At 38.7% G+C, this 13825-nt stretch overlaps 4 protein-coding genes across 4 annotated transcripts; 1 reads left to right on the top strand and 3 right to left on the bottom strand.

The window, feature by feature from the left end:
• Positions 1 to 140: 140 nt before the first annotated feature.
• Cbr-nhr-47 lies at positions 141 to 2542 on the bottom strand (the record flags this gene model as incomplete). The annotated part of the gene is made up of 11 exons (XM_045237714.1): positions 141 to 329; positions 378 to 663; positions 716 to 804; positions 849 to 1033; positions 1068 to 1377; positions 1421 to 1549; positions 1596 to 1745; positions 1794 to 1975; positions 2026 to 2143; positions 2373 to 2470; positions 2521 to 2542. 11 exons carry the CDS (start codon positions 2540 to 2542, stop codon positions 141 to 143), a joined length of 1758 nt encoding a protein of 585 aa, XP_045094062.1.
• Positions 2543 to 3104: 562 nt separating this feature from the next.
• Positions 3105 to 4622, top strand: Cbr-dnj-19 (the record flags this gene model as incomplete). The annotated part of the gene is made up of 5 exons (XM_002636871.1): positions 3105 to 3887; positions 3939 to 4030; positions 4101 to 4207; positions 4255 to 4385; positions 4434 to 4622. The coding sequence occupies 5 exons, from the start codon at positions 3105 to 3107 to the stop codon at positions 4620 to 4622; spliced, it is 1302 nt and encodes a 433-aa protein (XP_002636917.1).
• A 193-nt stretch (positions 4623 to 4815) lies between these two features.
• On the bottom strand, positions 4816 to 11720 carry CBG09382 (the record flags this gene model as incomplete). The annotated part of the gene is given in 26 exon segments (XM_002636872.1): positions 4816 to 5081; positions 5693 to 5810; positions 5857 to 6000; positions 6043 to 6210; positions 6257 to 6390; positions 6435 to 6559; positions 6661 to 6932; positions 6978 to 7163; positions 7206 to 7390; positions 7435 to 7542; positions 7583 to 7685; positions 7745 to 7858; positions 7907 to 8091; positions 8137 to 8324; positions 8373 to 8462; positions 8504 to 8807; positions 8852 to 9027; positions 9072 to 9280; positions 9283 to 9302; positions 9348 to 9891; positions 9935 to 10456; positions 10500 to 10787; positions 10835 to 11155; positions 11206 to 11308; positions 11358 to 11455; positions 11502 to 11720. Coding segments are annotated over 26 exon segments (5190 nt in total).
• A 160-nt stretch (positions 11721 to 11880) lies between these two features.
• Positions 11881 to 13816, bottom strand: CBG09383 (the record flags this gene model as incomplete). Its single annotated transcript, XM_045237713.1, has 8 exons — positions 11881 to 12077; positions 12121 to 12249; positions 12294 to 12606; positions 12657 to 12954; positions 12996 to 13304; positions 13337 to 13441; positions 13489 to 13625; positions 13736 to 13816. The coding sequence occupies 8 exons, from the start codon at positions 13814 to 13816 to the stop codon at positions 11881 to 11883; spliced, it is 1569 nt and encodes a 522-aa protein (XP_045094061.1).
• Positions 13817 to 13825: the final 9 nt, after the last annotated feature.

Genomic DNA, 13825 nt, shown 5'->3' with positions numbered 1-13825 from the left:
GTGAAACTCATATAATCAACTTTAACCAGATATAATAAATTTCATTTATTTGCAAGAAAAAAAGTAAACTAAATGTGAGCTAATGAAATCCTGAGGATGATATTTTTCAGAGATCAAACATATGTTGAAATATTAATACATTATACATCTTCTCCTGCTGTCTCGCTAGAAAAAGTGAGACATCCACCAGCACCTCCCCCGATCCCCATTCGTTGTTGAACCGTCGACGGTCGTGGGCCAAGAGACGTTTCCTTCACCAAAGAATTCATTTCATGTAATTGAAGCATGTCCAACACTTGCAATGATTCATTCTTTTTCGCAGCAGCTCTCTGAAAAATTCATCGCGCTAATAAATGAAATATATATGGGAAACATACTCGAATCGAAGGCATTCGCAGAATTATTGAGGCATATCTCTCATTAGCGGCATCAAACGTATAAGCTTTTTGAAGATGTCGAAAAAGTACTGCCAGGAGTTTCTTCTGCTCCGCGATGACGTTCCTTTGTGATGCAGAATCTAGGCCTTCCGTATCAGGATCGAAAAACATTATAGCTTGGAGAAGAGCGAATTCTGTGGTGGAAAAATTCAGCTGTCGGAATGGTTTCATAACAAGATCTATCATCATCGTCAAAACTGGAGTGATGCCAGAGAGACTAGAGCTGCTGGAAATTTAAATCTCAAATTTTTCAAAAAATTATTTTCAGAAGAACTAACCTTGAACTGATAGATGGAAACAGTCTTGGTTCCACCATGGAAATCGTCTTCATAGCTCGTTCATTCAAGTTACACGATGAAGGACGACCCTGAAAGGAATCCTTCAGTCTTTATTATATGGTTGGAAAGGTACCGGTGGGCAAAATTCTCTAGCTTCGAAAAAATTGTGCATATCAGACTTCCCTTCGTGGCCGGCAGTAGGATGTCCGTAATCTTGAGGGATCCATGTACCGTAATCTGCGGGTAAGATTCCGTATTCAGTTGGGAGTTGAATCATGCCATCTGTGGTTGGAACATCCATTATTTCTTGTTTTATTTCTCTGAAAAACGGTAAATGAACAAACTACCGTACGTATAAATTCATTCCCTTGCCTAATAGGGACGGGCATCTTTACTTTTTCTTCGGCAGATTTATCAAACATTATTCCGTTGTTGATAGATTGCTGTATACACTGAGAGAGCAGCATGTTCGTTAAGTCATCGTGAGATTCTTCTCCATTAGTCTCTGCACTCTGCACTCTAGTGCATCCTCCCGAATTATTATGGACAAGACCGGGTAAGTCCGGCCTCTTGCGAACAACATCCGATTTGACGTGCTCAGGTGTACGGAAAGCTTCACACATGATCATAAATGAGGAAGCATGATTCGTAACCATGGCAACCTGAATATAGTAATTAATAAAAAAGAACAAAATAGAGATGTACCTTATCAGTATAGGGAAGAGATCTAAATGTTGAAAATGTTTTGGCCCAATCGATGTACAATGCGATGAGACGCTGCCTCCAAAACGGCATTTTGTCGTCCCGATGAGTTAGAACAACGGAATCAGACCACTGTAAATCATAATGAATAATGCTCGAGGGTTAAAAAATCACTCACTTCACATGAAATCGGTTGCATAAATCTGCTAGGGGCATTCAGAGCATCTTCTAAAGTTGCGTACGAGTGGAGGTCGGCGCATCTACTTAAAAGAAGAGTGAAATTATTCTCCAGTGTTGTCAAACGCTCAGCAATAGGATCGAGACAATTCTGGAATAGCCGGGGTGTTAGTTACTTTCTTAAGCTTTTCAAACAAACGAAATCAATTTTGATATCTTTCATGTCACAATTTTCAGGACTGTCATCATTCATTTGGGGGCTTCCTGAAGAACCATCTCTCATGTGCAAATTTTCAAAATGGTGTGTTTCTTCCTTGTCATCATCATCATGCTTCCTCTTTCGTTTTGTGTAACCAATTCTGTCACGATCTCGTTGAATCGCTGAAACCATTATTTTATTAAATACAAAAACTTGACAATATTTAACTTACAATTTGTGTCCATTCCGACGGCCAAACATTTCTGGAGTCGACAAGCACGACAAGCGCACCGAACTCCTTTGTTCACATCACAATCTTTATTTCCTTGACATACGAACTCTCGGCGATTCTGAAAAAAAAATCAATCTCGAAAAATGTCTCAATTTTTTAAGGCACATTGAGTTTCTCACTGAAAACAGTAACTGCTCACTGTAGAATAGGGCGCAAAAAATTCTGATGGTCTCAAACGGAAATTCGCGAACAGTTTTTAAATTAGTTTTCAAGTTTTTTTGAGGTTTCGCAAGTGTTTTTGAAAAAATTATAAATTGTGAAGTTTTTTCAAATAAATGCAGTCTTACTACAATTGCTCGACGAAAAAACGTTTTGCATCCATTGCATGAAGCTACGCTGTAATGTTTTCCAGTAGCAACATCGTCACATACAGCACATAGTGTTCCTGACATATTAAAAATGTATTATTAAATTTTTATTCATTAAAACCCTAACCTGGAGGCAATTTTTCACTCATTCCAGCAGGTACAGTCTTGTTATTGAATATTTAGGTGTCAGTAATAAGGAAACGCATTGATTTTCAGCCGGCTGCACAGCCTGAATAGAGTATATGTGTTGTGTGTAGTTGTATACGTGCTAAGATTATTGGTTCTGGAGTGGTCACGTCTTCTCGGGGCGCTCACTGAGAAAGCGACGCCTTGGAGCCTGCTGGCGCACCGACGTCCCCATTTGCGCGTTTTGTGTGTTGCGTCACTTTATCGAGAATTTTCTTTACTGCCAGCACCTAAATTTGGATCGATGATGCGCACTCACGCACGTTCGTTCTTCAACATTCCAATTGATTTTCGCCGTTATTGATCAGCTCCGAACGAATGCTCGTCCAAGGACTTCTTTTTTTCGGTTGCTTCCTACATATTTGTAGAAAATTGCGTAAGAATCAGCATTAAAAATTTCTCAATCTTTGTTAACGATTCTCATTTAAATTATCTCTGAATTTCTTCCGCTTTAAATTTTCTGTTATTTTTATCTCTCGTTTCAGCATCTCCGGTTTTTCCTTACATCGGTTTTTTTCAGGGGGAATGTTTGGTGGAAGTAGCGGTCCCGTGGATACCACGCTCTACACAACTCTCAATGTGAAACCAGATGCAACACAGGCCGACATAAAAAAATCCTATTTCAAACTTGCGAAAGAATATCACCCAGATAAGAACTCAGATCACGGAGACAAGTTCAAGGAGATCAGTTTTGCCTATGAAGTCCTTTCGAACCCTGATAAGCGACGACTTTATGACGCTCGAGGTTTGGAAGGCGTTCAAGGAGGCGGTGGTGGTGGCGGTGGTGGCTTCCCTGGTGGTTTGTTCTCCCATTTCTTCGGACAAGGAGGAGATGACGACGACGACGATGATGATATGGGTGGACATCCGTTCGGAGGACTTTTCGGAGGACTCAACAGAGGAGGACCACGTCGGCGGAAGTTCCAAGACACTGTTCATGCTCTCAATGTAACACTCGAGGAACTTTACCTAGGAAAAACATCCAAACTGAAACTTTCCAAAAAGGCTCTGTGTAAAGTATGTGAAGGTTCTGGCGGAAAGAAAGGAGGGAAATATAAGTGTGACGGGTGTCGTGGTCGAGGAATCAAAACTGTTGTTCAACAAATCGGCCCTGGCATGCTTCAGCAGATGCAAGTCGCTTGCGATGCTTGCCGTGGAACAGGAGGAAAAGTTCCAGCAGGTGACAAGTGCAAAGGATGTAACGGAGAGAAATACGAAAATGTATCCAAGATTCTGGAAGTTCATGTTCTGCCCGGTATGCGACATGGAGATAAAATCACTTTCAAAGGAGACGGAGATCAACCAGATGTAAGCGTAGCTAAAGTGCATAGTTGTATTTACTGTAATGTATTTTTTTAGCCGGATGGAGAGCCAGGAGACGTTGTTATTGTTATTCAACAAAAAGAACATGATATTTTCAAGAGAGATGGAGATGATCTGCATATGACAAGGTAAGTTTGACAGTTTATTTGGATCACAGTCGTTTATGTTGGGTAAAGTTGAAATACTTTTTATTTTCAGAAAAATCTCATTGAACGAGGCTCTTTGCGGTTACAACTTCCTCATTAAGCATCTTGACGGTCATCCTTTGGTTTTACGAAGCAAACCAGGAGACGTTATCAAGCCGGGTATGTGATTAAATACAATAATTCATTTGTCATATTCTCTTTTGCAGAAAGTACGAGAGGAGTCGTTGGAAAGGGAATGCCAAATAAAAAGTATCCAGAACTCAAAGGAAACCTTTTCGTTGTCTTTGAAGTGGAGTTCCCGAAAGATCACTTCCTCGATGAAGAGAAAGCTTATAATGTAATTTTTCCAAAAAACAACGTTTAAAATATACGATAATATTTTTAGGTTCTTCGTAGCTGCTTCCCAGCCACCAAAGTTGTTAATGCTCCACCTGGAGCTACAGAAGTTTCTGTGATGGAGTACGATGAAAAGAAATACAGCCGAGGACGTGGAGGAGACGCTTACAATGAAGACTCTGATGATGAGCAACAAGGAGGTCATCATGGACAAGGAGTCAGATGCCAACAACAATAAACACTTCACAAAATCTGTTTTACAATCTTTTAGTCACCCTATCCTTCTCTCTCCCCCACTTGAAAGAATCTCTTTTCAACTATCCGTTTTTTTTCTGTAGATATTATCAATTGTTATTGTTGCAATGAATTGATTGCATGAGGATCAGGAAAAACTCGGAATAAAGAATGTTTTATTATTAGAAACTTTGCTATCACATAAGACTACAGACATGGGACTTTTTAGAAACTCCCCCTCCTTTTTTATTTTCCAAAAGCGATTTGAACCGTGTTACCGCCGCAGTGACAGCTCCGAGATTTCGCAGGTCGAAAGTGTCGAGTTCAGCTTCTTCTGGAACATGAATATGAAGGTATTCTGCGAGATGACGACGACATGGAAGAATTGCGATCTTATTCAAAGTTTCCTCCTTAGCAATCGGATCATTAAGGACAACAGTTAGAAGGGATCCGTCTTGGGCACCTGAATAAAGAACTGGTACTAGAAATTCAGAAATGAAAAAACAGACCGATAATTACAAAGAAACCATCAGGGTCATAACTCCAACAAGTGATTGTTGCATGAGGTCGGAATGTTCCAATTAGTTGACAATCGAGAACACGAAAAACTCTGAAAAATGGTAGATACTGTAAATCCTGTATTAGAAGGGCCGGTCTTTCTATTTTTCTAGTCATTTTTTCCAAAAATTTTCATTGAAAAATTCGGGAAATTTTAAATTTCAAGCAGCCAATTTCGAAGGGGGCCCATCTGTTTTCCGGACACGGGGGTAAAATCGGGTACATGGATTTGAATCGAGATTTCGCGCTTTTTCCAGTCGCGTGGCGTAAAAATTCGCTGAGTAGCGACTCACGTAACGTTAATTGAACTGCGAGGGTGATACTGCAACTCCCATTCACATACGCGCCGCGTGGCGATTGAGATAAAGCGCGAATTGTCGATGTACCCGATTTTACCCACATGTTTTCCCAATCCACTCTCGGAGGGTCTTTCTATTAAAGAGATCCTTTTAATACAGGTTTTACGGTGTTCGTTGAAGTTAAATGCAACAAATCACCTCAAAGTTTTATGTCCACTGTGATAATAGAACACATATTGACCATTGGGAGAGAACGAACATGTAACATCGTTGACACCTTCCGTCACGTTTCCAATCAAAGTTTTTGCAACTTGACCACTTCTCATATCAATCACCTGAAAATAGAACTACAACTTTATCAGGTATGGCCAGAAGACTCACGAACAAGCCACCTTTCGCGGGAGCAAACAGTCCAAGCCTTCCATCGCTTGAAACAACTCCATTGAATTGGGTCAATGTTCTGTGGAACTTCCGAACTCTGATATCCCACACACTTGCTTTGTTGTCACTTTCAACTACGATCACCTGGATATTCTGGCTTTATCAAATTCTGAATTATCTTTGTACCTGGTTACTATTCGATGGCATCGCTATAATTTTACTGATCATCACGTCCTTCTGCTTTTTTGATTGCCTTGGGCGAAATTTGATTTTTTGAGTCTTTTCAACTGCGTCAAAAACTAGAAGACTATCATGCCCTTTGAATAAAGTAATGACTACTCCGGTGACTTGATCCTAAAATGGAAGAATACAACAATTTGAATAAGAATCAAGGTCATACTCGAAGAACTGCGCAATCCTTGAACAGTCTGCATGGATACTCAAAATTGTATTGCACACTGAAATCTACGACCCTGTATATTGTAAGTCTCGCAATTTTCTGTTCGGCAGAATCCACTTGACGGTAGATAACACCTAGAACTATACCTTCATAACTACTCTTCAGACGAAATTCCCACCTATCAACGCTTCTTTATTCATGTAAAAAATTTGGAAAACATTTGGAGCATGGATTGAATGAATAACGGATTGCGTTCGTAGATCCCAAAGGAGTAATTGATCGGATTCGATTGCTACGATTGTTCTAAATTATTTTGAGAAAAAAGCTTTGTAATGTGCAATTACCTTCCATCTGAAGCCAACAATGAATTGGAGACCACAGCTCCATGAACGTTTGCAACAAGAGATGCAATATAACGATGAGACTTTATATCCCAAATTCCAATATTCTTTCTAGTTTGAACTGCTGCCAGTGTCGGATTATCTTTTGCCACAGAAATTTTCTCGATGGATTGTTCCATTGTTGAAACCGAGAACGACTTCTCAAATATGTTTTCCATATTCCAGATTTTTATTGTATGGTCGAGTGAAGATGAGATCAAAATGTTTTGGCCAAGTTGACTAACAGAATCAAGATTCAGAATTCTTCCAAAATGGGCGTCAAGAGAGCGGAGAAGCTGAAATACTTTCATTTCGTTTTTGATGCATTTATTTCTACTCACTTCTGTCGATGAAACATTCCACAGAAACAAATGTTTTCGGACTCCGGCTACAAAAACTGTATCATGTGAGGCAAAAGTTACTGCAGTAGTTGTATGTCTTGGACGAATTGGAATGTTTCGAACATTTAAAGGAAGTTTCAAAAAAATTGGCTTGAAGTCACAGTTATCACGGTACAACAAGAAACTCTGAAAACCAGAAAGTATTTTGCATTAAACATTCAAACTCACATCAATCATGACACCAACTATCCATGGATTCTGGTTCGGACTGCTGCAATTTCTTTCAAAGATTTTTATGTCGTTGATTCGATTCAGAAGTCCTTCTTGAATAACTTCTTCTGTGATGTATTTGGATTCGGAGAGAGTAATACGGACCAGAGCAAAGTTATGGTCTCCGTCAGGATCCAGACAACCTAAATGCGAATTATCTTCCTCCTGTACGGTATATTCAACTAACTTTTGTGTGCAATACATGCGAATCCTTTTCTGAAATGGTTGTCCAAGAAAGTGATGGATGCCTCACAATAGAAGTTACTGATCTTTCCCTTTGATTGTGTTTTATCATCTGAATCAAATAAAAGACTTCAATTGATTTTAGCAGTTACCATTCAATGTTCCCTTCACTACCAGCCTCCATTCATCTCGTTCTCCAGTCCATAAAAGGAACATCATGTTCAGTTTGTCTCGATAGAATATGTGAATGATATGCTGGAATTACACTTTTTAGTTATTCAAAATTCAACCCAATTCCTCCTATTCTCACTCACATTATTATCTCCTTCGCTCTCTGATCCTTGACTAACAATATTTCCATTTACAGTATAAATCAAATACTGGGATTTGGACCACATTAAGATGTTGTTGTTACCCACAAATCGGATCTGTGAAACAATACATTTGAAAACAAATAATTTTAGTTTAAAATGTACAGCCTGTAGTTCCATTTGAGTTACAAACGGTTCTGGATCTATTGCTGTGAACTCTCCAGTTACTAACGATGCAACGATAATTTGATTGTTGTTAGTGTATGCTGCAGCAAATTTATCATTTTCCGAAACAGCTAATCCAAAGAAAACTCCATCAATGTTGGGGTTCACAACTCTTGCGATGTCACCTGAAATAATTCGAAGAATTGAAAATTTCCAATGTATCTAGAAACCTGTTGCAACATCCCAGACTATAATCTGTGTTGAGGTGGATACTAGAAGTTTTCTATCCGAAGTCAACTGCATTCCAAAAACTGCAAACTGATGTTCTTCCAAAGAGAATTTCAGTGGCCCTCCAGGAGCATGAAAACAGTGATGGGCGGGAACGAATGCGTTGTGTTGTGGACCTTCTCTATCACATCTGTAATAGATGTTCCTACTTTCTGTTGATGAATACACGTAGACTCACTTGATCAATAATTTGCTCACATGTTTGTTAGTAGCCACAAGTGGAAGAAGTCTTCCGAGAAGTTCGAACGCAAGCATAGACGGATTACGGCTAAAATTTAAAACTATTTTCATTCAAAATAAAATAAGTACCTGAGAATACTTGCTGAAAGTCGCAATGCGTCGACTGCCAATGTCAGTTGTCTCAGTATCTCCACATCTCTGACATTCTGAATCGCATCTTCGTAATCAGCGATCAGAGATTGTAATGGAAAACTTGATACTTTTGCATGAAGAAACTCATAATCGAAAAGACAAAGTGACAGTAGTTCATCAACTCTCCCAGATCTCAATAGATGATACGGTAGCTCACTCAACTTTCTTGTGTTGTATCTATGATTCCCGTCTTTTGATGAGAAGACGTTGGGCTGTTTTGGCACTTTTCTGTCAGCCAGACCTGTAAAAGTTCTATATTATAGAGTTTATGAGCTCCAACAGCACCTTCATTTTCGGTCACTCCAAATCTTTGTTTTTGCATTTCGGTGTACTGATACGGCTTCGGAACTCCACCCCACACACCCAAAAAATATTCAGCCATCGCCGAATGACAAGTTTCCAGATGGTTCACATTTTTGAAATACCTTTCGATTGCAACTTGTCTGAATTGTTGATGGTACCTGAAGCAACTAGTTGAATCTCTCAAGAAATAATTGTAACACACCAGTTGAGGACAATGACGCCATCAGCAGCTCTTTCTGATAAGTATCCAGGAAGATCAGATCTTATTCTACTCCAGAGGAGTGGTGGAATCCTTCTTACTGGCGGAAGATGGTATTGGTAGATATCATCGAGTACCTTATCATCAAGAGATATCAAGTCTTCAACTTCAGAGTCACTGATTCCTGATCTAGCAGCAGAAATGTACGATAAGCATGGGAAACAAGCAGTTTTCCTGAGAAATCCTTTTATCTTATCTTTAAATAAATGAAATTCTCACCATGCTGACTTTCGGTTCTATGAAAAAGGACATTAATACTTTCTTGTAAAGATGAAAATAGAATAGTTTCTTGTGGCCGAGAGTAGGATTTCCACCTAGCCACTGCTGCGAAAATCAGTTTCACAAAAAGCGGAAGAGTACATTTATCCAGAGCCTTGGATACAGTATTCCATTGTCTCTCCGACAGTGTTCTTCCTTTATCCGACAACCACTTTTTGACTACATCATTTCCAAGTTCTTTTCCAAGACTTGGCACTGTTAAATATTGTCGTTTGTCTTCAATTAATCTCAGCATTTTTGAATAAATCAAACTTGCTCCAGGCGTTAACGATGCGAAAAGTTTGACAAATGGAGGGAGAGAAGGTGGAAACCAAAGAAGTTCGTGAGCCCCATCAATTGTTGAAAGAAGATCCAAACTGTCAAATATAATGACTAATGGTCGCTCTCGAGTAGCCAGATATGTGATCTTTTTGAAATGTTGGAAGAGTTTAGAAAGTTCAGTTGGAGCAGAATTGTTAAGAGATTCATCGTAGTTTAGAGCAATCTGAAATTTCTACAAAATGCTCTTTTCGCACAATAAAAAATACCTGATTACAAACACTGGTCAACAATGGAGCAATATTCGAACTATCCGGACTTGTTCCCAGGAACCTCAAAAGTACAACTGGCTCACAAGTATTGTCATACCAGTTCCGGATCTCTTTTGCAATTTTCGCCATGAGTGATGTTTTTCCACACCCGTTCTCTCCTTGCAAAATTATCGGAAGATTCGAGTTTCCTAAAACGTATTGCTTTGCACAATTCAATTGTTCATCTCTTCCAAAGAACATATCGGAAACCGTAGATCCAGTTGTAAGATGTGTAAGAACTTCAGTGAATAACTGATCTCTGTATTTTTCATGTTTGGCCATTGCATTATCAACCATTGTTGTAATACTATTATAGAAATCCGAACAGAATTGACGAATGTATTCTGCATGATACTGAACATCGATTCCATCTCTTCCAACCCATTCTACAGTTGATCTTCTGATATTTTGCATGGCAAGTTTTGCAGGAACACGTTCATCTCTCAGGTTGGCTAGAAGTTTCTGAGCTTCTGAGTTTACCTGAAAAAGTTTTAAGAGTGTTAGATCAATGTACTAATCCTACATGATTGTGAGCGATATCCACAAACTTTGAAGCCGTTTTCATTTGGGACAGAGCAATATTATTGATGTGTCGGATGTAACACAAACAGTGTTCATTTGGATTCTTTGCTTTCAAAATACCATGAACCACTTCTCTTTCTGTCACTGACATGAAATAGTTATGCATGGCTTCATGATCCAACAATCCTTTTTCATAACAACTTCTTGCTCCTTTTCTCAACATTTGCTGCATTTTTGCTTCACATTCCCACCATTGTTTAGCATCTTGTTCTTGAAGTTTCGGAATTCTCTGAAGCAGCTTTAATTTTCAGAAATATATCAAAATACCAAACTCACTTTGTTATTAAAATTGACGAGAATTGAGCTGATTTGCTGAAGTACAAACATGGGCGGTACGGAGTTCGTATCTTCAATATACCAGCTGTCTAGCAAAGAAATATCCTCATGCTCTTCTCGGAGAGTTCGCTTCAACAATTCTAGCTCAGTTGATAGAATTTCAGATGGAATCGGTCGATATCCATATTTCTGACACAAAAACACTACAAAGTTGGCTCCAACTGAAAGCCTTTGACAGTTTGCAATTTCAGAGAGACATAGCTTTGTTGTCATGTGATCATCAGTGGATTCATCTCGAACGCCCCATCTCATGTCGACCACCTGAACATTTCATTGAATTGAAAAAAAAGAATCAGGATCCTGAGTTGTACCTGAAAATCGAGACCGTATGTCTCACGACAATATTCTTTTAGTTTTGGGTAAATGTCCTCCATCAAGGCGTTTCTTTCGACTGTCGTATCCGTGAATGTTGAACTAAATTTGACGAATATATGAGAGATTGACAGAAATAGAACTTCCAAACCTCGTAAAAACTCGAACAAGTTTGCTCTGCGGTTTTGGAAGATTTGCGAATTTCCCAGCAAACACTCGATCAAAAGTGTCTTGGGTGATCGCATCTCTCTGAACAGTTTCATTAAATTTCAACAACTCACAAAATGTGAATTACCTTCTCTGGAACGGCTTTCTGTTCATTGTTTTGATTTAATAAAAGATCCAAACCAGTTGTGCTTTTTGAGTTTCCATTTTGATTCTTTTGAAGATTATGAGGAAGCAAGAGTTTCGATTCGATACTACTTTTCTTGCTGATTCTGGTTAGATGTGAGTTCGAAGTCGATTTAGACCGTTTTTTAATAGCATCTACTTTCGAAATTGAAGATGAATACATATAGTATGAAAAGAAATGTGAAAATCCAGAAGACTAGAATCTGGGTTCTGACTCAAGACTTCCAACTTCCGGTTCCTGTTCCCAACTCCAAAAAATTTCACAGGTGAACGATTTATAGACATTAGTAGGCAGGAGACATGAAAAGAGCAAAATATAAAATCTAGAAGAAAGTGGTCGTCCTATTGCCGGAAATTGTAAAGTTTTTGAGAGGAATCGTGTACGCGGAAGTCCAATCTCTTTCGTGAATTGAAGTGATTTGTTGAACAAGTTGGGATTTGGCAGTGGAATCGTCTGCACGGATAACTATTCCAATACCAGCAGTGTATTGCCAATAATCTGACGACCAGTTGGATGTTCCTGGAATACAAAATGGAAAACATCGAAGAAACAATATATTTACCAATGTATGCAGTGCTTTCAGTAACAAAGTATTTATTATGATAGACTCTGGCGTATGGGATTTTCCCGTACCCCATATCTGGAACCTGAATCATTCGAATTTCAATAGATCCCTTTTTGATACAATTGTCTGAAAATATAGCAGCTAATGAATAATTTCAAATAAACTTCTACCATTCGAATCCCACTTGTAGCACGGTAAATGATCTGAAATATCTTGGAGTGAGTATAAGACTCCGTAAGCTTCCGGATATGTATGAGGCCATAATGAAACCATAAATCGAACATGAACACCTCTTTCAAAGGCAGCTCTTCTGATTGCAGTATCCAGTTCTGGTTTCCATTTGTTATTATTTTTCAAATACTTTGTGGAGGGTGAATAGTCCATCACAGCCAAATGTAGATAATCCTGGGCTTCGTCAATGGTTTTTATCATTGCTACAAGGTCATCTTCTCTACCACAAGCTTGGAATCCCGGTGGAGAAGCCTTTAAGTGGGAAATTTAAAAAAAAAAGAGTTTGGAAATCTAGAACTCACCGAAATGTACATCGCTTGACTACCTGTGGGTTGGTATACACTCATTGGAGTCTGATGGTTAGCTGGAGTGGATACCCTGCTATCCCATTGCTGTGGAATAGTTGCACCAGGTGCGCCCATTGTCCAATAAATCTCGAGAAGATTTTTCAAGTCATTTGCCATACAGGGACAGTTGAATACAGCAATTCCAAGCTCCTTTACATTTGTCAAAGATCTCCAATCGAAATTCGCAGATCCAATGTAAAAGTGTTTTCCATCAACGGACCAAGACTTTGTATGCAGAATACCACCAGGGTACCTAGATATTTTTGAATTAAAATAACCGTTAGAACAACTGACCACTGTGTGAAATCTAAGCTTCTCACTCGAATTCTCCCATTCGATTTTTGTACGAGATTTTCCGTTTCCCAATATCCTCCATTTTCATAAGTTTGTGCAATTCTAACCGAAATATTCCGATCGACAGCAGTAGATAATAATGTGTTGTAGATTTGTTCTCCCTGAAATAATTTTTTTAAGGAGCCAAAAAACAATAATTTCTTACATTGTAGCTTGTATTCGTTGGATCTGTAGTATAACCATCTCCAGTATCGTTCACTAGAAGACTCCAATAGTAGCTGCCAATCAGAATCTCTTGTTGTGCCTCTTCTAAAATGCTAACTTGGTATAGTTTTTTATACCTAAACAAACTCATTAATCTCATCCAACAATCAGTTGTAGAGTTGAATATATTATAACTGGAGTTGAATTGCAAACCGGCAGGAATAGACTCACAGATCACAAATCTAAAAATATGAATTTAAGAAATAAGTATATTTTTAGGAATGCTCACTCGCAAGTCTCGGCGCACTTTGGCATTTCGGGTAATTTACAAGTACTATCCGAAGAAGGGCAATAATTATTAGAGTAGTTATTGTTGACCACATTCCCACCATTGTTTATATTTGGGTTCACAGCAACGAAATACGTCTGATTAGGTTTTATAATTAAAATTACGGAAGAAAGAAAAATACATGCGTTTGGTTTTTAATTAATCTTTCTGGAAACCTAAACTATGAGAAACAGGCAAAAAAGCCTACCGTAAGCCAAATGGCAGTTGTTATGATAACTGCCACAATAGCCACTAAAGAGTGACTCAGTAGTAGTGATCTAGTTTTCATTCTCAACAC

This window comes from Caenorhabditis briggsae (genome assembly GCF_000004555.2).
Source record: "Caenorhabditis briggsae complete genome, chrV, whole genome shotgun sequence".
Classification (NCBI taxonomy): domain Eukaryota; kingdom Metazoa; phylum Nematoda; class Chromadorea; order Rhabditida; family Rhabditidae; genus Caenorhabditis; species Caenorhabditis briggsae.
The sequence above is the reverse complement of the archived record's forward strand: the minus strand, read 5'-3'. Positions and strand labels throughout refer to the sequence as shown.